Source organism: Thamnophis sirtalis, unplaced genomic scaffold, assembly GCF_051295495.1.
Source record: "Thamnophis sirtalis isolate CommonGarterSnake01/CBP01778 unplaced genomic scaffold, rThaSir2_p1.2 scaffold_4, whole genome shotgun sequence".
NCBI lineage: Eukaryota > Metazoa > Chordata > Lepidosauria > Squamata > Natricidae > Thamnophis > Thamnophis sirtalis.
This window is the reverse complement of record NW_028261384.1, coordinates 14,078,103-14,103,028: the sequence shown is the minus strand read 5'-3', so window position 1 is coordinate 14,103,028 and position 24,926 is coordinate 14,078,103. Positions and strand designations below refer to the sequence as shown.

Below are 24,926 nucleotides of genomic sequence, written 5' to 3'. Positions count from 1 at the left end.
AAAAGGGATTAGCAAACATTGCTTTATTTGACTCATAAGATATTTGATTGTATACCAATGGAACATGGGCAGAATTACTATACTTGATGCTGCTGTTTTATGATTCTAACTCTACCAAACATTTTCTTGATCAGTTTCTGATTTGTACAATTCAAGCATGACAGTATCACAAAAGTGCATTCCCTAGAGTTGTTGTTGTTCTGTTGCATTTTGCATATTTGTGCTGCAGTTATTGGCAATAATGTAGATGCTTTGTTCACACCTTTGATTTTGAACAGTGTCATAAAATCCTATGTTGTAATAATTTCTTTGCTTTGTATCAACTCTAGCATAGAGTTCTTGACAACTTAAGCAGTTCAAAGTTTTATTTGCATTCCACCTTATGCCATGTTTACCATAATTCTAAAAAATAATGGACAGAATCTGATATTTTTTCCTTTTGTTTTCTGCAAATGCAGGAGTGGATCAAGCACTGCCACAAGAACGCCGAACACCAGTAACTCCATCCTCCTCCTCTCGATATCATCGCCGTAGATCCTCAGGGTCACGAGATGAGCGCTATCGATCAGGTGCGTACAACAACAACAACAACAAACATTAGAAGGGACCATCTGTAGCTCAGGATTGTTCCTTGGTGGAATCCTTGGTGCTCTGGTTGTTTGCTTACAGATGTTTCATTACCCAGCTAAGCAACATCATCAGTTCAATGATTGTGGGATTTGGGAAGTGTGGAGATGATTTTATGTAGTACGGTAATGAAATGTTTGCAAGCAAACAATAAACAGAGAGAGCACCCAAGACTTCACAGAAGAAATATCTTTTGAAGAGCAGTGGAGAGATATAATCTTCTTGGACTCCATTTGACTCCAACTACGTTAATCTTTTAACCTTAGTCGGAAGATTCATGAAAAAACAGGGCATATACATTATTGATTTATGAGTTAGTTGCACATTATACTTTAACTTAGGGAGAGTAAGGCAACATTCAGTCTATACTCTTTTCCATTCTCCCCTTCCCTCTAGCTATTTCTTGATGGGAAGCTTCCAATGAGAGAGTATGATTGCTCCACTATCACCCAATGAGTGTCAGAAGCCAAGAGTAGGGTTGGTCCCCAGTCTTAATGCAACACCGTGACACTATATGATTCATTCAAATCTCTTCTGGAAATATTAAATCTTCCTTGGATTTTGTAGATATCAACTCTATCTTATCAAATCTATTTTGGAGATATGACTCTTAATCAGATTTCCTGCATAAGAGGTATACTTTACATAATGACAAGGGAATATGATCAAGATTGTATAAATAAAACTTTCACACTGGAAATGCCAACTTATCCTTAAAAATTGGGATAATTAAGATCACACTGGAATTCTTTATAATACAAAAACAGGAAAATCAAAATATAATATTTTTTTGGATCGGTGGTATTTATACAGATGAAAGTTTGCTTTGGGAAAAAACAAAAGGATATTGAAAAATTTATGAAAGACAAATTCAATTAAATTGGATCATTTATTAGCAGGATTAATAATATATTTAATTATTGTCTGTATGGGAAATATTTGAAATATTTACATCTTCAAGCTGGAGTATATAGTGTATGTGGATGTGTGTGTGTGTGTGTGTGTTTCTGGTTTCATACTGAGTTAGTATTACCCTCAACTTTGACTTATTAATAATTTTTTTTTATTTTATAAAAATAAAGGAAGCTAAAAAGATGATAAAGAAACCTATTTGAGAGTTAGGTAAAAACAATTCTCTATATGTAACTCAAATCATGCTATTCACGGTGGAGAGGACAAAATTAACTTCTGGCTGAAGAAAATGTCAATAGCTGCTGAAATACCAACATGGGTTTTTAAACAGCAATATTTCAATCTGCCTGATATTCCAAGTCCCACTTGTTTCTTCTGAATGCTTTCTCCCTGATGCATCAGAAAAACACCTTAAAACAATCTAATATTTGAATGTCACAGAAGCAGAAAAATAAAACCGTTTAAAAATTTAAAAATTCAATTCTTACAAATTTTAACTTATGAAAGCCAAAGGGGAAACTGTTCCTGTGCTCTTATGGACAGTTAACCTGTTTTTGTAAAGCACTGAGATAACATCACCTGGCTCACAGATCAGCAGTCTGGTTTATCTGAACCTAGCTATTGTATCTAGTATAGTATAACTTACGTTTTAGGGTGGGGGGAACCTGGATTATTTCCTTCCTTCCTTCCTTCCTTCCTTCCTTCCTTCCTTCCTCCTTTCCTCCCTCCCTCCCTCCCTCCCTCCCTCCCATCCAACCATCCATCCATCCATCCATCCATCCATTTGTGTGCTTCCCATCCTCCATACAAAGTGACACTAGTTGGCTTACAATTTATACAAACAAAAGAAAAATAGTTACAATATTAAAAAAGCAAAGCAAACTGACATTAAAAACTGTGCTAAAACACACAAAAGAGCCAAGAGATGGATGGAACATGGATGAGATTCTCCTTATTCACAAGCCATGACCTGCAGTAAATACCATTCTCGGGGCGCAGACCATCCAGCAACACTAGATTTTGATATGCTACCGAAAGGCTAAAAGACAGGGGGAGTTCTCACCTCCAGTAGAAGAATGTTGCACAGGGATGGGGCCATATCAGAAAATGCTGTTCCTTGATATTTCTTGCTCCAGTTCGTTAGCAGATGGGATGTTTTCTCTGGCATGGAACAAATTCATTTTGCATGACTCTTTAAATGATACTGACATTTTGAAACACTTAGGGCCACAATGCAGGGCTTAATTGCGGCTCTAACTTATGCCCAGTCAGGTTCATTCTTAGTTTTATTCCAGTTTTGCTCCAGCTGCACTCCAGCTGCCTTTTGGTCCTATTCAGAACCCAAAGCTCCTCCATAAACTATGGAGAGTTTTCAGGACTGATAGGCCACATGAGGGCACATAGGCATAATCTTTCCAAGAGCCTTGGTCGCTTTCTGATTCCAAGCAGTGATCAAGGCCTCCCTGATAATGTGGCAAGTCCATTCCCCCAGTCTCTCCCCCAGTCTGCTCTATGCTTGGATTCAACCTGAGAATGCATCCAAGGAATTTTCTCCATCAGGTGTTTTAACAATTTCTTCTGCATGGCCCTTTAAATGCTTCTTGGAGCACTCCTTCCAAGGGAGAAATTTGGTGGCCTTGAAGTTTCCCCATTGGACGACATTGGAGATAGGACTGGAAAAATAGTGACTTTTGCTGACGGTACCACCACAGAGTAGGCCTTATTTGTTGCTGTTTCACCTTCTATATTACTTTTCCTGTAGCACTTATCTAGCTGCTTTTTAGTCCTTTTTAGAACCCTCAGTTCCTGAATAAATCAATAAAGTTTTGGCATTGATAGGCCACATGAGGGCACATGGCACAATCCCGTCCAGGATTGTGTGGCAGAACCCCCAGGATATTCTCACAGCTCCTTCTAAAACCTGAGTGGAACCCTTAATTGCAACTCTTCAAATACCTCTCGCTACCAATTAATACTGCCATGGAGAAGGGATTTGAACTAGCACAAAACTATAATGCACAGCCCCATCCCCTGTAGTCATTGAAAGGTCAAGGAGAAGAAGGATGGGTGCGCTATTCCACTGCCATTCTCCCCAGAGATCATCCATAAGTGCAAACAATGCCATTTGTCTCCCTGTCCCTCGCATGGGGTATTTTAAGACTGATATGCCGTGTGAGGGCACATGGGCACATCAAGGTAGAACTGTTCAAATGGGACCTGCCTCTCTCTCCACTGCCACACTTGCTATAGATCATCCACAAGTGCAAACAATGGCGCCTGTCTCCCTGTCCCTCACTAACTTGGCTTGAATCCCTGAACCATTAAGGGGTCCAGATCATTGTGCTCCCCATTCCCATCCCATGTCACAGAGAAGAAGGTGTTTCCACTTCTCCATCCCAATCTTGCCAGACATCATCCACAAGTGCAAACAATGCCATCTGTCAACGTGTCTCACTCCCAATTAACACTTTTTGGAACTAGCCTTGGATTAGCGAGTTGACCATTAATTTCTGAAAGCAGACTCATCAAATACAGCCCGCTTACATGCAACCTATTAATACTGCTTGGGACCGGCCAGGGAGAAGGGATATGAGCAAGTGCAATACTATGTTGCACATCCCATCCCCTGTAGCCAATGAAAAGTCAAGGAGAAGAAGGATAGTTGCACTACTCCACTGCCACTCTCCCCATAGATCATCCACAAGTGCATACAATGCTGTCTCTGTCCTTGGCATAACTTGGCTTGAAACCCTAAAGGACAAACTTGCTCTTTTCGTAACCCAAAGCTCCTCCAGTACCCTGGGGTATTTTGAGACGGATAGGCCGTGTGAGGGCACATGGGCACACCAAGGGAGAACTGTTCAAATGGGACCTGCCTCTCTCTCCACTGCCACTCTTGCTAGGGATCATGCACAAGTGCTAACAATGCCATCTGTCTCCCATATCCTGGCCCCAAATCATACATTGAGGGGTCCAGATCATTCATTTCAACCAACAACCTCTGGAGCTACGAGGCAACCATATTTCCACCAGTTGTTCTGGAAAGTTGAGGTGGACACTGGACAAATGTCTCACATGGATAGGCCGTGTGAGGGCACATGGGCACACCAAGGTAGAACTGTTCAAATGGGACCTGCCTCTCTCTCCACTGCCACGCTTGCTATAGATCATCCACAAGTGCAAACAATGCCGTCTGTCTCCCTGTCCCTCACTAACTTGGCTTGAATCCCTGAACCACTTAGGGGTCCAGATCATTTACTTCAATCAGGAGATGGGCACACATGGCACACCAAGGTAGAACTGTTCAAATGGGACCTGCCTCTCTCTCCACTGCCACGCTTGCTATAGATCATCCACAAGTGCAAACAATGCCATCTGTCTCCCTGTCCCTCACTAACTTGGCTTGAATCCCTGAACCACTAAGGGGTCCAGATCATTTACTTCAATCAGGAGATGAACTAGCATAATATTGTTCTCCCCATTCCCATCCTCTGAAGGCATTGAGCCATGTCACAGAGAAGAAGGTGTTTCCACTTCTCCATCCCAATCTTACCAGACATCATCCACAAGTGCAAACAATCCCATCTGTCAACATGGCTCACTCCCAATTAACACTTTTTGGAACTAGCCTTGGATTAGGTAGTTGAACCATTAATTTCTGAAAGCAGACTCTTCAAATAGGCCCCGCTTACATGCTACCTATTAATACTGCTTGCGACTGGCCATGGAGAAGGGATATGAACTAGCGCAATACTTGTTTCAACCATTTCTTCTGCATGGCCCTTTAAATCCTTGTCCGAGCCCTCTTTCCCATGGAGGAAGTTGGTGGCCTTGAAGTTTCTCTATTTGGCAACACACCATAGTGGAACCATTAATTTCTGAAAGCAGAAGGGATATGAGCAAGTGAAATACTATGCTGCACAGCGCCATCACCTGTAGCCTATGAAAGGATGGTTGCATTACTCCACTGCCACTCTCCCCATAGATCATACACAAGTGCATACAATGCTGTCTTTATGTTGAGGTGAACACTGCACATATGAAATCCCCAGGATATCTCTCCAGCTCCTTCCATTAGTGGGTCCATTAGTCACCACTCCCATAGTTTGGTCAGACAATCTATAGAAAGGGTTCCTAATAATTGATTTTAATCAGGAACCGGAGATTCAACACGATCTTGTCCAGGGCCTTGGCCACTCTCTGATTCCAAGTGGTAACCAAGACCTCCATAGGACTGTCTAGTAGAACTCGCCCAGTTTCTTCTGAAAACTGAGGAGTTCGAATAGTTGCCATGAGCAGACCATTGAAAGCGGCAACGTGTCTCACTCCCAATTAACACTTTTTGGAACTAGCCTTGGATTAGGTAGTTGAACCATTAATTTCTGAAAGCAGACTCTTCAAATAGGCCCCGCTTACATGCTACCTATTAATACTGCTTGCGACCGGCCATGGGGAAGGGATATGAACCAGCGCTATACTTGTTTCAACAATTTCTTCTGCATGGCCCTTTAAATCCTTGTCCAGTCCACTTTCCCATGGAGGAATTTGGTGGCCTTGAAGTTTCTCTATTTGGCAACACACCATAGTGGAACCATTAATTTCTGAAAGGAGACTCTTCAAATAGGGCCCACTTCCTGCTACCTATTAATACTGTTTGGGACCGGCCATGGAGAAGGGATCTGAGCAAGCGCAATACTATGCTGCACATCCCCATCCCCTGTAGCCAATGAAAAATCAAGGAGAAGAAGGATGGTTGCACTACTCCACTGCCACTCTCCCCATAGATCATACACAAGTGCATACAATGCACTTGGCATAACCTGGCTTGAAACGCTACAGAGAGAGGTTGCACTACTCCACTGCCACTCTCCCCATAGATCATACACAAGTGCATACAATGCTGTCCCTGTACTTGGCATAACGTGTCTTGAAACCCTACAGGGAGAGGTTAAGATCATTTACTTCAATCAGGACACCCAGAAGCTTCAAAGCAACATTTTTCCATCACCAAAAATGATGAGGTGGACATTGCCCAGGAAGATTGGGTCCAATGGTGGTCTCTTGAGGTGGAGGTGCACTAAGGCTTCCTTTATTGGTGCTTCAAATAACCCCTCCCTGAGCAATGCATTTATCACCACTTGGACACACCTGCAGCCCACCATCCTGGAGGGTATCATCGACCAAGAGGGACAGGGATCTGATTAGCAGTTAGTTGCCTTCCTTGGGTCCTATGCATTTCTTTAGGCCAAACAGAATTTAACTGCTCCCATATAATCTGGCAAGTCCATTCCCCCGGTCTCTCCAATGGACCTGGCTCTATGCTTGGACTCAAATTGAAAATGCATCCAAGGAATATTCTCTGTCAGGAGAAAACAATGTCTTCTGCATGGCCCTTTAAGTCCTTGTCTCAGCCCTCCTTCCCAAGGAGGAATTTGGTGGGCTTGAAGTTTCTCTATTGGGCGACACACCATAGTGGAACCATTAATTTCTGAAAGCAGACTCTTCATATAAGGCCCACTTACTGCTACCTATTAATACTGCTTGGGACCGGCCATGGAGAAGGTATATGAGCAAGTGCAATACTATGTTGCACATCCCATCCCCTGTAGCCAATGAAAAGTCAAGGAGAAGAAGGATGGTTGCACTATTCCACTGCCACTCTCCCCATAGATCATCCACAAGTGCATACAATGCTGTCCCTGTCCTTGGCATAACTTGGCTTGAAACACTAAAGGACAAACTTGCTCTTTTCGTAACCCAAAGCTCCTCCAATACCCTGGGGTGTTTTGAGACGGATAGGCCGTGTGAGGGCACATGGGCACACCAAGGGAGAACTGTTCAAATGGGACCTGCCTCTCTCTCCACTGCCACTCTTGCTAGGGATCATGCACAAGTGCTAACAATGCCATCTGTCTCCCATATCCTGGCCCCAAATCATACATTGAGGGGTCCAGATCATTCATTTCAACCAACAACCTCTGGAGCTACGAGGCAACCATATTTCCACCAGTTGTTCTGGAAAGTTGAGGTGGACACTGGACAAATGTCTCACATGGATAGGCCGTGTGAGGGCACATGGGCACACCAAGGTAGAACTGTTCAAATGGGACCTGCCTCTCTCTCCACTGCCACGCTTGCTATAGATCATCCACAAGTGCAAACAATGCCGTCTGTCTCCCTGTCCCTCACTAACTTGGCTTGAATCCCTGAACCACTAAGGGGTCCAGATCATTTACTTCAATCAGGAGATGGGCACACATGGCACACCAAGGTAGAACTGTTCAAATGGGACCTGCCTCTCTCTCCACTGCCACGCTTGCTATAGATCATCCACAAGTGCAAACAATGCCGTCTGTCTCCCTGTCCCTCACTAACTTGGCTTGAATCCCTGAACCACTAAGGGGTCCAGATCATTTACTTCAATCAGGAGATGAACTAGCATAATATTGTGCTCCCCATTCCCATCCTCTGAAAGCATTGAGCCATGTCACAGAGAAGAAGGTGTTTCCACTTCTCCATCCCAATCTTACCAGACATCATCCACAAGTGCAAACAATCCCATCTGTCAACGTGTCTCACTCCCAATTAACACTTTTTGGAACTAGCCTTGGATTAGGGAGTTGAACCATTAATTTCTGAAAGCAGACTCTTCAAATGGGCCCCGCTTACATGCTACCTATTAATACTGCTTGCGACTGGCCATGGAGAAGGGATATGAACTAGCGCAATACTTGTTTCAACAGTTTCTTCTGCATGGCCCTCTAAATCCTTTTCCGAGCCCTCTTTCCCATGGAGGAAGTTGGTGGCCTTGAAGTTTCTCTATTTGGCAACACACCATAGTGGAAGCATTAATTTCTGAAAGCAGACACTTCAAATACAGCCCGCTTACATGCAACCTATTAATACTGCTTGGGACCGGCCATGGAGAAGGGATCTGAGCAAGTGCAATACTATGCTGCACATCCCCATCCCCTGTAGCCAATGAAATGTCAAGGAGAAGAAGGATGGCTGCATAACACCACTGCCACTCTCCCCATAGATCATCCATAAGTCCATACAATGCTGTCTGTTTCCCTGTCCTTGGCATAACTTGGCTTGAAACCCTACAAAAGGGCTCCAGATCATTTACTTCAATCAGGACCCTCTGGAGCTTCAAAGTGACCTTATTCCATTTTCTTCTTAAAAATCACGAGGTCAACATTGGGCAAATCAAATCCCCAGGTTATTTCCCCAGCCCCTTCCATTAGTGGGTGCATTAGTCCATTAGTCACCATCCCCATAGTTTCTTCACAAAACCTTCAGAAAGGGATCCTAATAATTGATTTTAATCAGGCCCCCCGGAGTCGACAAGCAAACTTTTTCCAGCACCTTCTCAAAATGGTGACCCTGACCCTGGACAAATTGAACCCTTTTCACCACCCTTAGTTTTTACTCAGTGGAACCATTAATTTCTGAAAGCAGACTCTTCAAATAGGCCCCGCTTACATGCTACCTATTAATACTGCTTGCGACCGGCCATGGGGAAGGGATATGAACCAGCGCTATACTTGTTTCAACAATTTCTTCTGCATGGCCCTTTAAATCCTTGTCTAGTCCACTTTCCCATGGAGGAATTTGGTGGCCTTGAAGTTTCTCTATTTGGCAACACACCATAGTGGAACCATTAATTTCTGAAAGAAGACTCTTCAAATAGGGCCCACTTCCTGCTACCTATTAATACTGCTTGGGACCGGCCATGGAGAAGGGATATGAGCAAGCGCAATACTATGTTGCACATCCCCATCCCCTGTAGCCAATGAAAAGTCAAGGAGAAGAAGGATGGTTGCACTACTCCACTGCCACTCTCCCCATAGATCATACACAAGTGCATACAATGCACTTGGCATAACCTGGCTTCAAACGCTACAGAGAGAGGTTGCACTACTCCACTGCCACTCTCCCCATAGATCATACACAAGTGCATACAATGCTGTCCCTGTACTTGGCATAACGTGTCTTGAAACCCTACAGGGAGAGGTTAAGATCATTTACTTCAATCAGGACACCCGGAAGCTTCAAAGCAACATTTTTCCATCACCAAAAATGATGAGGTGGACATTGCCCAGGAAGATTGGGTCCAATGGTGGTCTCTTGAGGTGGAGGTGCACTAAGGCTTCCTTTATTGGTGCTTCAAATAACCCCTCCCTGAGCAATGCATTTATCACCACTTGGATACATCTTCAGTCCACCATCCTGGAGGGTATCATCGACCAAGAGGGACAGGGATCTGATTAGCAGTTAGTTCCCTTCCTTGGGTCCTATGCATTTCTTTAGGCCAAACAGAATTTAACTGCTCCCATATAATCTGGCAAGTCCATTCCCCTGGTCTCTCCAATGGACCTGGCTCTATGCTTGGACTCAAATTGAAAATGCATCCAAGGAATATTCTCTGTCAGGAGAAAACAATGTCTTCTGCATGGCCCTTTAAGTCCTTGTCTCAGCCCTCCTTCCCAAGGAGGAATTTGGTGGCCTTGAAGTTTCTCTATTGGGCGACACACCATAGTGGAACCATTAATTTCTGAAAGCAGACTCTTCATATAAGGCCCACTTACTGCTACCTATTAATACTGCTTGGGACCGGCCATGGAGAAGGTATATGAGCAAGTGCAATACTATGTTGCACATCCCATCCCCTGTAGCCAATGAAAAGTCAAGGAGAAGAAGGATGGTTGCACTACTCCACTGCCACTCTCCCCATAGATCATCCACAAGTGCATACAATGTTGTCTGTTTCCCTCTCCTGGGCATAACTTGGCTGGAAACCCTGCAGAGAGAGGTCCAGATCATTTACTTCAATCAGGACACCCAGAAACTTCAAAGCAACATTTCCCCATCACTTTCTCAAAAATGGTGAGGTGGACACTGGACAAATGTTTCTCAGGAAGAATGGGGTCAATGATGGTCTCTTGAGACTTCATTTAATGGTGCTTGAAATAACCCCTCCTTGTGCAATGCATTTATCACCACTTGGACACACCTGCAGCCCACCATGCTGGAGTATTTCATCAACCAAGAGGGACGGGGATCTGATTAGCAGTTAGTTGCCTTAACAGCCTCCTTGGGTCCTATGCATTTCTTCAGGTCCAACAGAATTTAACTACTCCCATATAATCTGGCAAGTCCATTCCCCCGGTCTTTCCAATGGACCAGGTATATGAGCAAGTGCAATACTATGTTGCACATCCCATCCCCTGTAGCCAATGAAAAGTCAAGGAGAAGAAGGATGGTTGCACTACTCCACTGCCACTCTCCCCATAGATCATCCACAAGTGCATACAATGCTGTCCCTGTCCTTGGCATAACTTGGCTTGAAACCCTAAAGGACAAACTTGCTCTTTTCGTAACCCAAAGCTCCTCCAATACCCTGGGGTATTTTGAGACGGATAGGCCGTGTGAGGGCACATGGGCACACCAAGGGAGAACTGTTCAAATGGGACCTGCCTCTCTCTCCACTGCCACTCTTGCTAGGGATCATGCACAAGTGCTAACAATGCCATCTGTCTCCCATATCCTGGCCCCAAATCATACATTGAGGGGTCCAGATCATTCATTTCAACCAACAACCTCTGGAGCTACGAGGCAACCATATTTCCACCAGTTGTTCTGGAAAGTTGAGGTGGACACTGGACAAATGTCTCACATGGATAGGCCGTGTGAGGGCACATGGGCACACCAAGGTAGAACTGTTCAAATGGGACCTGCCTCTCTCTCCACTGCCACGCTTGCTATAGATCATCCACAAGTGCAAACAATGCCGTCTGTCTCCCTGTCCCTCACTAACTTGGCTTGAATCCCTGAACCACTAAGGGGTCCAGATCATTTACTTCAATCAGGAGATGGGCACACATGGCACACCAAGGTAGAACTGTTCAAATGGGACCTGCCTCTCTCTCCACTGCCACGCTTGCTATAGATCATCCACAAGTGCAAACAATGCCGTCTGTCTCCCTGTCCCTCACTAACTTGGCTTGAATCCCTGAACCACTAAGGGGTCCAGATCATTTACTTCAATCAGGAGATGAACTAGCATAATATTGTGCTCCCCATTCCCATCCTCTGAAAGCATTGAGCCATGTCACAGAGAAGAAGGTGTTTCCACTTCTCCATCCCAATCTTACCAGACATCATCCACAAGTGCAAACAATCCCATCTGTCAACGTGTCTCACTCCCAATTAACACTTTTTGGAACTAGCCTTGGATTAGGGAGTTGAACCATTAATTTCTGAAAGCAGACTCTTCAAATGGGCCCCGCTTACATGCTAATACTGCTTGCGACTGGCCATGGAGAAGGGATATGAACTAGCGCAATACTTGTTTCAACAGTTTCTTCTGCATGGCCCTCTAAATCCTTTTCCGAGCCCTCTTTCCCATGGAGGAAGTTGGTGGCCTTGAAGTTTCTCTATTTGGCAACACACCATAGTGGAACCATTAATTTCTGAAAGCACACACTTCTAATACAGCCCGCTTACATGCAACCTATTAATACTGCTTGGGACCGGCCATGGAGAAGGGATCTGAGCAAGTGCAATACTATGCTGCACATCCCCATCCCCTGTAGCCAATGAAATGTCAAGGAGAAGAAGGATGGCTGCATAACACCACTGCCACTCTCCCCATAGATCATCCATAAGTCCATACAATGCTGTCTGTTTCCCTGTCCTTGGCATAACTTGGCTTGAAACCCTACAAAAGGGCTCCAGATCATTTACTTCAATCAGGACCCTCTGGAGCTTCAAAGTGACCTTATTCCATTTTCTTCTTAAAAATCACGAGGTCAACATTGGGCAAATCAAATCCCCAGGTTATTTCCCCAGCCCCTTCCATTAGTGGGTGCATTAGTCCATTAGTCACCATCCCCATAGTTTCTTCAGAAAACCTTCAGAAAGGGATCCTAATAATTGATTTTAATCAGGCCCCCTGGAGTCGACAAGCAAACTTTTTCCAGCACCTTCTCAAAATGGTGACCCAGACCCTGGACAAATTGAACCCTTTTCACCACCCTTAGTTTTTACTCAGTGGAACCATTAATTTCTGAAAGAAGACTCTTCAAATAGGCCCCGCTTACATGCTACCTATTAATACTGCTTGCGACCGGCCATGGGGAAGGGATATGAACCAGCGCTATACTTGTTTCAACAATTTCTTCTGCATGGCCCTTTAAATCCTTGTCTAGTCCACTTTCCCATGGAGGAATTTGGTGGCCTTGAAGTTTCTCTATTTGGCAACACACCATAGTGGAACCATTAATTTCTGAAAGAAGAGTCTTCAAATAGGGCCCACTTCCTGCTACCTATTAATACTGCTTGGGACCGGCCATGGAGAAGGGATATGAGCAAGTGCAATACTATGTTGCACATCCCCATCCCCTGTAGCCAATGAAAAGTCAAGGAGAAGAAGGATGGTTGCACTACTCCACTGCCACTCTCCCCATAGATCATACACAAGTGCATACAATGCACTTGGCATAACCTGGCTTCAAACGCTACAGAGAGAGGTTGCACTACTCCACTGCCACTCTCCCCATAGATCATACACAAGTGCATACAATGCTGTCCCTGTACTTGGCATAACGTGTCTTGAAACCCTACAGGGAGAGGTTAAGATCATTTACTTCAATCAGGACACCCGGAAGCTTCATAGCAACATTTTTCCATCACCAAAAATGATGAGGTGGACATTGCCCAGGAAGATTGGGTCCAATGGTGGTCTCTTGAGGTGGAGGTCACTAAGGCTTCCTTTATTGGTGCTTCAAATAACCCCTCCCTGAGCAATGCATTTATCACCACTTGGATACATCTTCAGGCCACCATCCTGGAGGGTATCATCGACCAAGAGGGACAGGGATCTGATTAGCAGTTAGTTCCCTTCCTTGGGTCCTATGCATTTCTTTAGGCCAAACAGAATTTAACTGCTCCCATATAATCTGGCAAGTCCATTCCCCCGGTCTCTCCAATGGACCTGGCTCTATGCTTGGACTCAAATTGAAAATGCATCCAAGGAATATTCTCTGTCAGGAGAAAACAATGTCTTCTGCATGGCCCTTTAAGTCCTTGTCTCAGCCCTCCTTCCCAAGGAGGAATTTGGTGGCCTTGAAGTTTCTCTATTGGGCGACACACCATAGTGGAACCATTAATTTCTGAAAGCAGACTCTTCATATAAGGCCCACTTACTGCTACCTATTAATACTGCTTGGGACCGGCCATGGAGAAGGTATATGAGCAAGTGCAATACTATGTTGCACATCCCATCCCCTGTAGCCAATGAAAAGTCAAGGAGAAGAAGGATGGTTGCACTACTCCACTGCCACTCTCCCCATAGATCATCCACAAGTGCATACAATGTTGTCTGTTTCCCTCTCCTGGGCATAACTTGGCTGGAAACCCTGCAGAGAGAGGTCCAGATCATTTACTTCAATCAGGACACCCAGAAACTTCAAAGCAACATTTCCCCATCACTTTCTCAAAAATGGTGAGGTGGACACTGGACAAATGTTTCTCAGGAAGAATGGGGTCAATGATGGTCTCTTGAGACTTCATTTAATGGTGCTTGAAATAACCCCTCCTTGTGCAATGCATTTATCACCACTTGGACACACCTGCAGCCCACCATGCTGGAGTATTTCATCAACCAAGAGGGACGGGGATCTGATTAGCAGTTAGTTGCCTTAACAGCCTCCTTGGGTCCTATGCATTTCTTCAGGTCCAACAGAATTTAACTACTCCCATATAATCTGGCAAGTCCATTCCCCCGGTCTTTCCAATGGACCGGGTATATGAGCAAGTGCAATACTATGTTGCACATCCCATCCCCTGTAGCCAATGAAAAGTCAAGGAGAAGAAGGATGGTTGCACTACTCCACTGCCACTCTCCCCATAGATCATCCACAAGTGCATACAATGCTGTCCCTGTCCTTGGCATAACTTGGCTTGAAACCCTAAAGGACAAACTTGCTCTTTTCGTAACCCAAAGCTCCTCCAATACCTTGGGGTATTTTGAGACGGATAGGCCGTGTGAGGGCACATGGGCACACCAAGGGAGAACTGTTCAAATGGGACCTGCCTCTCTCTCCACTGCCACTCTTGCTAGGGATCATGCACAAGTGCTAACAATGCCATCTGTCTCCCATATCCTGGCCCCAAATCATACATTGAGGGGTCCAGATCATTCATTTCAACCAACAACCTCTGGAGCTACGAGGCAACCATATTTCCACCAGTTGTTCTGGAAAGTTGAGGTGGACACTGGACAAATGTCTCACATGGATAGGCCGTGTGAGGGTACATGGGCACACCAAGGTAGAACTGTTCAAATGGGACCTGCCTCTCTCTCCACTGCCACGCTTGCTATAGATCATCCACAAGTGCAAACAATGCTGTCTGTCTCCCTGTCCCTCACTAACTTGGCTTGAATCCCTGAACCACTAAGGGGTCCAGATCATTTACTTCAATCAGGAGATGGGCACACATGGCACACCAAGGTAGAACTGTTCAAATGGGACCTGCCTCTCTCTCCACTGCCACGCTTGCTATAGATCATCCACAAGTGCAAACAATGCCGTCTGTCTCCCTGTCCCTCACTAACTTGGCTTGAATCCCTGAACCACTAAGGGGTCCAGATCATTTACTTCAATCAGGAGATGAACTAGCATAATATTGTGCTCCCCATTCCCATCCTCTGAAAGCATTGAGCCATGTCACAGAGAAGAAGGTGTTTCCACTTCTCCATCCCAATCTTACCAGACATCATCCACAAGTGCAAACAATCCCATCTGTCAACGTGTCTCACTCCCAATTAACACTTTTTGGAACTAGCCTTGGATTAGGGAGTTGAACCATTAATTTCTGAAAGCAGACTCTTCAAATGGGCCCCGCTTACATGCCACCTATTAATACTGCTTGCGACTGGCCATGGAGAAGGGATATGAACTAGCGCAATACTTGTTTCAACAGTTTCTTCTGCATGGCCCTCTAAATCCTTTTCCGAGCCCTCTTTCCCATGGAGGAAGTTGGTGGCCTTGACGTTTCTCTATTTGGCAACACACCATAGTGGAAGCATTAATTTCTGAAAGCAGACACTTCAAATACAGCCCGCTTACATGCAACCTATTAATACTGCTTGGGACCGGCCATGGAGAAGGGATCTGAGCAAGTGCAATACTATGCTGCACATCCCCATCCCCTGTAGCCAATGAAATGTCAAGGAGAAGAAGGATGGCTGCATAACACCACTGCCACTCTCCCCATAGATCATCCATAAGTCCATACAATGCTGTCTGTTTCCCTGTCCTTGGCATAACTTGGCTTGAAACCCTACAAAAGGGCTCCAGATCATTTACTTCAATCAGGACCCTCTGGAGCTTCAAAGTGACCTTATTCCATTTTCTTCTTAAAAATCACGAGGTCAACATTGGGCAAATCAAATCCCCAGGTTATTTCCCCAACCCCTTCCATTAGTGGGTGCATTAGTCCATTAGTCACCATCCCCATAGTTTCTTCAGAAAACCTTCAGAAAGGGATCCTAATAATTGATTTTAATCAGGCCCCCCGGAGTCGACAAGCAAACTTTTTCCAGAACCTTCTCAAAATGGTGACCCTGACCCTGGACAAATTGAACCCTTTTCACCACCCTTAGTTTTTACTCAGTGGAACCATTAATTTCTGAAAGCAGACTCTTCAAATAGGCCCCGCTTACATGCTACCTATTAATACTGCTTGCGACAGGCCATGGAGAAGGGATATGAGCAAGCGCAATACTTGTTTCAACAGTTTCTTCTGCATGGCCCTTTAAATCCTTGTCCAGTCCACTTTCCCATGGAGGAATTTGATGGCCTTGAAGTTTCTCTATTTGGCAACATACCATAGTGGAACCATTAATTTCTGAAAGGAGACTCTTCAAATAGGGCCCACTTCCTGCTACCTATTAATACTGCTTGGGACCGGCCATGGAGAAGGGATATGAGCAAGTGCAATACTATGTTGCACATCCCCATTCCCTGTAGCCAATGAAAAGTCAAGGAGAAGAAGGATGGTTGCACTACTCCACTGCCACTCTCCCCATAGATCATACACAAGTGCATACAATGCACTTGGCATAACCTGGCTTGAAACGCTACAGAGAGAGGTTGCACTACTCCACTGCCACTCTCATCATAGATCATACACAAGTGCATACAATGCTGTCCCTGTACTTGGCATAACGTGTCTTGAAACTCTACAGGGAGAGGTTAAGATCATTTACTTCAATCAGGACACCCGGAAGCTTCAAAGCAACATTTTTCCATCACCAAAAATGATGAGGTGGACATTGCCCAGGAAGATTGGGTCCAATGGTGGTCTCTTGAGGTGGAGGTGCACTAAGGCTTCCTTTATTGGTGCTTCAAATAACCCCTCCCTGAGCAATGCATTTACCACCACTTGGATACATCTTCAGGCCACCATCCTGGAGGGTATCATCGACCAAGAGGGACAGGGATCTGATTAGCAGTTAGTTGCCTTCCTTGGGTCCTATGCATTTCTTCAGGCCAAACAGAATTTAACTGCTCCCATATAATCTGGCAAGTCCATTCCCCCGGTCTCTCCAATGGACCTGGCTCTATGCTTGGAGACTCAAATTGAAAATGCATCCAAGGAATATTCTCTGTCAGGAGAAAACAATTTCTTCTGCATGGCCCTTTAAAACCTTATCGGAGCCCTCCCTCCCAAGGAGGAATTTGGTGGCCTTGAAGTTTCTCTATTAGTTGACAAACCATAGTGGAACCATTAATTTCTGAAAGCAGAAGGGATATGAGCAAGTGAAATACTATGCTGCACACCAAGGTAGAACTGTTCAAATGGGACCTGCCTCTCTCTCCACTGCCACGCTTGCTATAGATCATCCACAAGTGCAAACAATGCCATCTGTCTCCCTGTCCCTCACTAACTTGGCTTGAATCCCTGAACCACTAAGGGGTCCAGATCATTTACTTCAATCAGGAGATGAACTAGCATAATATTGTTCTCCCCATTCCCATCCTCTGAAGGCATTGAGCCATGTCACAAAGAAGAAGGTGTTTCCACTTCTCCATCCCAATCTTACCAGACATCATCCACAAGTGCAAACAATGCCATCTGTCAACATGTCTCACTCCCAATTAACACTTTTTGGAACTAGCCTTGGATTAGGGAGTTGACCATTAATTTCAGACTCTTCAAATGGGCCCCGCTTACATGCTACCTATTAATACTGCTTGCGACTGGCCATAGAGAAGGGATATGAACTAGCGCAATACTTGTTTCAACCATTTCTTCTGCATGGCCCTTTAAATCCTTGTCCGAGCCCTCTTTCCCATGGAGGAAGTTGGTGGCCTTGAAGTTTCTCTATTTGGCAACACACCATAGTGGAACCATTAATTTCTGAAAGCAGAAGGGATATGAGCAAGTGAAATACTATGCTGCACAGCGCCATCACCTATAGCCTATGAAAGGATGGTTGCATTACTCCACTGCCACTCTCCCCATAGATCATACACAAGTGCATACAATGCTGTCTGTTTCCCTGTCCCCGGCATAACCTGGCTTGAAACGCTACAGAGGGAGGTCCAGATCATTTATTTCAATCAGGACACCTGGAAACTTCAAAGCAACATTTTTCCATCACCTTCTCAAAAATGTTGAGGTGAACACTGCACATATCAAATCCCCAGGATATCTCTCCAGCTCCTTCCATTAGTGGGTCCATTAGTCACCACTCCCATAGTTTGGTCAGACAATCTATAGAAAGGGTTCCTAATAATTGATTTTAATCAGGAACCGGAGATTCAACACGATCTTGTCCAGGGCCTTGGCCACTCTCTGATTCCAAGTGGTAAGCAAGACCTCCATAGGACTGTCTAGTAGAACTCGCCCAGTTTCTTCTGAAAACTGAGGAGTTCGAATAGTTGCCATGAGCAGACCATTGAAAGCGGCAACGTGTCTCACTCCCAATTAACACTTTTTGGAACTAGCCTTGGATTAGGTAGTTGAACCATTAATTTCTGAAAGCAGACTCTTCAAATAGGCCCCGCTTACATGCTACCTATTAATACTGCTTGCGACCGGCCATGGGGAAGGGATATGAACCAGCGCTATACTTGTTTCAACAATTTCTTCTGCATGGCCCATTAAATCCTTGTCCAGTCCACTTTCCCATGGAGGAATTTGGTGGCCTTGAAGTTTCTCTATTTGGCAACACACCATAGTGGAACCATTAATTTCTGAAAGGAGACTCTTCAAATAGGGCCCACTTCCTGCTACCTATTAATACTGTTTGGGACCGGCCATGGAGAAGGGATCTGAGCAAGCGCAATACTATGCTGCACATCCCCATCCCCTGTAACCAATGAAAAATCAAGGAGAAGAAGGATGGTTGCACTACTCCACTGCCACTCTCCCCATAGATCATACACAAGTGCATACAATGCTGTCCCTGTACTTGGCATAACGTGTCTTGAAACCCTACAGGGAGAGGTTAAGATCATTTACTTCAATCAGGACACCCAGAAGCTTCAAAGCAACATTTTTCCATCACCAAAAATGATGAGGTGGACATTGCCCAGGAAGATTGGGTCCAATGGTGGTCTCTTGAGGTGGAGGTGCACTAAGGCTTCCTTTATTAGTGCTTCAAATAACCCCTCCCGGAGCAATGCATTTATCACCACGTGGACACACCTGCAGCCCACCATGCTGGAGTATTTCATCAACCAAGAGGGACAGGGATCTGATTAGCAGTTAGTTGCCTTACCAGCCTCCTTGGGTCCTATGCATTTCTTCAGGTCCAACAGAATTTAACTGCTCCCATATAATCTGGCAAGTCCATTCCCTTGGTCTTTCCAATGGACCTGCTCTATGCTTGGACTCAAATTGAAAATGCATCCAAGGAATATTCTCTGTCAGGAGAAAACAATGTCTTCTGCATGGCCCTTTAAGTTCTTGTCCCAGCCCTCCTTCCCAAGGAGGAATTTGGTGGCCTTGAAGTTTCTCTATTGGGCGACACACCATAGTGGAACCATTAATTTCTGGAAGCAAACTCTTCATATAAGGCCCACTTACTGCTACCTATTAATACTGCTTGGGACCGGCCATGGAGAAGGGATATGAGCAAGTGCAATACTATGTTGCACATCCCATCCCCTGTAGCCAATGAAAAGTCAAGGAGAAGAAGGATGGTTGCACTATTCCACTGCCACTCTCCCCATAGATCATCCACAAGTGCATACAATGCTGTCCCTGTCCTTGGCATAACTTGGCTTGAAACCCTAAAGGACAAACTTGCTCTTTTCGTAACCTAAAGCTCCTCCAATACCCTGGGGTGTTTTGAGACGGATAGGCCGTGTGAGGGCACATGGGCACACCAAGGGAGAACTGTTCAAATGGGACCTGCCTCTCTCTCCACTGCCACTCTTGCGAGGGATCATGCACAAGTGCTAACAATGCCATCTGTCTCCTATATCCTGGCCCCAAATCATACATTGAGGGGTCCAGATCATTCATTTCAACCAACAACCTCTGGAGCTACGAGGCAACCATATTTTCCACCAGTTGTTCTGGAAAGTTGAGGTGGACACTGGACAAATGTCTCACATGGATAGGCCGTGTGAGGGCACATGGGCACACCAAGGTAGAACTGTTCAAATGGGACCTGCCTCTCTCTCCACTGCCACGCTTGCTATAGATCATCCACAAGTGCAAACAATGCCGTCTGTCTCCCTGTCCCTCACTAACTTGGCTTGAATCCCTGAACCACTAAGGGGTCCAGATCATTTACTTCAATCAGGAGATGAACTAGCATAATATTGTGCTCCCCATTCCCATCCTCTGAAAGCATTGAGCCATGTCACAGAGAAGAAGGTGTTTCCACTTCTCCATCCCAATCTTACCAGACATCATCCACAAGTGCAAACAATGCCATCTGTCAACGTGTCTCACTCCCAATTAACACTTTTTGGAACTAGCCTTGGATTAGGGAGTTGAACCATTAATTTCTGAAAGCAGACTCTTCAAATGGGCCCCGCTTACATGCTACCTATTAATACTGCTTGCGACTGGCCATGGAGAAGGGATATGAACTAGCGCAATACTTGTTTCAACAGTTTCTTCTGCATGGCCCTCTAAATCCTTTTCCGAGCCCTCTTTCCCAGGGAGAAAGTTGGTGGCCTTGAGGTTTCTCTATTTGGCAACACACCATAGTGGAACCATTAATTTCTGAAAGCAGACACTTCAAATACAGCCCGCTTACATGCAACCTATTAATACTGCTTGGGACCGGCCATGGAGAAGGGATATGAGCAAGTGCAATACTATGCTGCACATCCCCATCCCCTGTAGCCAATGAAATGTCAAGGAGAAGAAGGATGGCTGCATAACACCACTGCCACTCTCCCCATAGATCATGCATAAGTCCATACAATGCTGTCTGTTTCCCTGTCCTTGGCATAACTTGGCTTGAAACCCTACAAAAGGGCTCCAGATCATTTACTTCAATCAGGACCCTCTGGAGCTTCAAAGTGACCTTATTCCATTTTCTTCTTAAAAATCACGAGGTCAACATTGGGCAAATCAAATCCCCAGGTTATTTCCCCAACCCCTTCCATTAGTGGGTGCATTAGTCCATTAGTCACCATCCCCATAGTTTCTTCAGAAAACCTTCAGAAAGGGATCCTAATAATTGATTTTAATCAGGCCCCCTGGAGTCGACAAGCAAACTTTTTCCAGCACCTTCTCAAAATGGTGACCCTGACCCTGGACAAATTGAACCCTTGTCACCACCCTTAGTTTTTACTCAGTGGAACCATTAATTTCTGAAAGGAGACTCTTCAAATAGGGCCCACTTCCCGCTACCTATTAATACTGCTTGGGACCGGCCATGGAGAAGGGATATGAGCAAGCGCAATACTATGTTGCACATCCCCATCCCCTGTAGCCAATGAAAAGTCAAGGAGAAGAAAGATGGTTGCACTACTCCACTGCCACTCTCCCCATAGATCATACACAAGTGCATACAATGTTGTCTGTTTCCCTCTCCTGGGCATAACTTGGCTGGAAACCCTGCAGAGAGAGGTCCAGATCATTTACTTCAATCAGGACACCCGGAAACTTCAAAGCAACATTTTCCCATCACTTTCTCAAAAATGGTGAGGTGGACCCTGGACAAATGTTTCTCAGGAAGAATGGGTTCATTGAGACTTCATTTAATGGTGCTTGAAATAACCCCTCCTGGAGCAATGCATTTATCACCACTTGGACATACCTGCAGCCCACCATGCTGGAGTATTTCATCAACCAAGAGGGACGGGGATCTGATTAGCAGTTAGTTGCCTTACCAGCCTCCTTGGGAACTATGCATTTCTTCAGGTCCAAAAGAATTTAACTGCTCCCATATAATCTGGCAAGTCAATTCCCCCGGTCTTTCCAATGGACCTGCTCTATGCTTGGACTCAAATTGAAAATGGAATTTGGTGGCCTTGAAGTTTCTCTATTTGGCAACACACCATAGTGGAACCATTAATTTCTGAAAGCAGACTCTTCATATAAGGCCCACTTCCTGCTACCTATTAATACTGCTTGGGACCGGCCATGGAGAAGGGATTTGAGCAAGTGCAATACTATGTTGCACATCCCATCCCCTGTAGCCAATGAAAAGTCAAGGAGAAGAAGGATGGTTGCACTACTCCACTGCCACTCTCCCCATAGATCATCCACAAGTGCATACAATGCTGTCCCTGTCCTTGGCATAACTTGGCTGGAAACCCTAAAGGACAAACTTGCTCTTTTCGTAACCCAAAGCTCCTCCAATACCCTGGGGTATTTTGAGACGGATAGGCCGTGTGAGGGCACATGGGCACACCAAGGGAGAACTGTTCAAATGGGACTTGCCTCTCTCTCCACTGCCACTCTTGCTAGGGATCATGCACAAGTGCTAACAATGCCATCTGTCTCCCATATCCTGGCCCCAAATCATACATTGAGGGGTCCAGATCATTCATTTCAACCAACAACCTCTGGAGCTACGAGGCAACCATATTTTCCACCAGTTGTTCTGGAAAGTTGAGGTGGACACTGGACAAATGTCTCACATGGATAGGCCGTGTGAGGGCACATGGGCACACCAAGGTAGAACTGTTCAAATGGGACCTGCCTCTCTCTCCACTGCCACGCTTGCTATAGATCATCCACAAGTGCAAACAATGCCGTCTGTCTCCCTGTCCCTCACTAACTTGGCTTGAATCCCTGAACCACTAAGGGGTCCAGATCATTTACTTCAATCAGGAGATGAACTAGCATAATATTGTGCTCCCCATTCCCATCCTCTGAAAGCATTGAGCCATGTCACAGAGAAGAAGGTATTTCCACTTCTCCATCCCAATCTTACCAGACATCATCCACAAGTGCAAACAATCCCATCTCTCAACGTGTCTCACTCCCAATTAACACTTTTTGGAACTAGCCTTGGATTAGGGAGTTGAACCATTAATTTCTGAAAGTAGACTCTTCAAATAGGCCCCGCTTACATGCTACCTATTAATACTGCTTGCGACTGGCCATGGAGAAGGGATATGAACTAGCGCAATACTTGTTTCAACCATTTCTTCTGCATGGCCCTCTAAATCCTTTTCCGAGCCCTCTTTCCCATGGAGGAAGTTGGTGGCCTTGAAGTTTCTCTATTTGGCAACACACCATAGTGGAACCATTAATTTCTGAAAGCACACACTTCTAATACAGCCCGCTTACATGCAACCTATTAATACTGCTTGGGACCGGCCATGGAGAAGGGATATGAGCAAGTGCAATACTATGCTGCACATCCCCATCCCCTGTAGCCAATGAAATGTCAAGGAGAAGAAGGATGGCTGCATAACACCACTGCCACTCTCCCCATAGATCATCCATAAGTCCATACAATGCTGTCTGTTTCCCTGTCCTTGGCATAACTTGGCTTGAAACCCTACAAAAGGGCTCCAGATCATTTACTTCAATCAGGACCCTCTGGAGCTTCAAAGTGACCTTATTCCATTTTCTTCTTAAAAATCACGAGGTCAACATTGGGCAAATCAAATCCCCAGGTTATTTCCCCAGCCCCTTCCATTAGTGGGTGCATTAGTCCATTAGTCACCATCCCCATAGTTTCTTCAGAAAACCTTCAGAAAGGGATCCTAATAATTGATTTTAATCAGGCCCCCTGGAGTCGACAAGCAAACTTTTTCCAGCAGTTTCTCAAAATGGTGACCCTGACCCTGGACAAATTGAACCCTTTTCACCACCCTTAGTTTTTACTCAGTGGAACCATTAATTTCTGAAAGTAGACTCTTCAAATAGGCCCCGCTTACATGCTCCCTATTAATACTGCTTGCGACCGGCCATGGGGAAGGGATATGAACCAGCGCTATACTTGTTTCAACAATTTCTTCTGCATGGCCCTTTAAATCCTTGTCCAGTCCACTTTCCCATGAAGGAATTTGGTGGCCTTGAAGTTTCTCTATTTGGCAACACCCCATAGTGGAACCATTAATTTCTGAAAGGAGACTCTTCAAATAGGGCCCACTTCCCGCTACCTATTAATACTGCTTGGGACCGCCCATGGAGAACGGATATGAGCAAGCGCAATACTATGCTGCACATCCCCATCCCCTGTAGCCAATGAAAAGTCAAGGAGAAGAAAGATGGTTGCACTACTCCACTGCCACTCTCCCCATAGATCATCCACAAGTGCATACAATGTTGTCTGTTTCCCTCTCCTGGGCATAACTTGGCTGGAAACCCTGCAGAGAGAGGTCCAGATCATTTAATTCAATCAGGACACCCGGAAACTTCAAAGCATCATTTCCCCATCACTTTCTCAAAAATGGTGAGGTGGACACTGGACAAATGTTTCTCAGGAAGAATGGGGTCAATGATGGTCTCTTGAGACTTCATTTAATGGTGCTTGAAATAACCCCTCCTTGAGCAATGCATTTATCACCACTTGGACACACCTGCAGCCCACCATACTAGAGTATTTCATCAACCAAGAGTGACAGGGATCTGATTAGTAGTTAGTTGCCTTACCAGCCTCCTTGGGTCCTATGCATTTCTTCAGGTCCAACAGAATTTAACTGCTCCCATATAATCTGGCAAGTCCATTCCCCTGGCCTTTCCAATGGACCTGCTCTATGCTTGGACTCAAATTGAAAATGCATCCAAGGAATATTCTCTGTCAGGAGAAAACAATGTCTTCTGCATGGCCCTTTAACTCCTTGTCTCAGCCCTCCTTCCCAAGGAGGAATTTGGTGGCCTTGAAGTTTCTCTATTGGGCGACACACCATAGTGGAACCATTAATTTCTGAAAGCAGACTCTT

The 24,926-nt window shown here is 45.1% G+C and overlaps 1 protein-coding gene across 4 annotated transcripts in view; it reads left to right on the top strand.

Moving 5' to 3' along the window:
- DIP2C (DIP2 acetate--CoA ligase C (putative)) overlaps positions 1-24,926 on the top strand; it is a 361,956-nt gene that overhangs the window by 202,020 nt on the left and 135,010 nt on the right. For all 4 annotated transcript variants that reach the window (XM_087712511.1, XM_014061648.2, XM_014061647.2 and 1 more), the window contains one exon: positions 459-569. In XM_087712511.1, the coding sequence (XP_087568637.1) occupies positions 459-569 (111 nt within the window). The remainder of the gene's footprint in view (positions 1-458; positions 570-24,926) is intronic.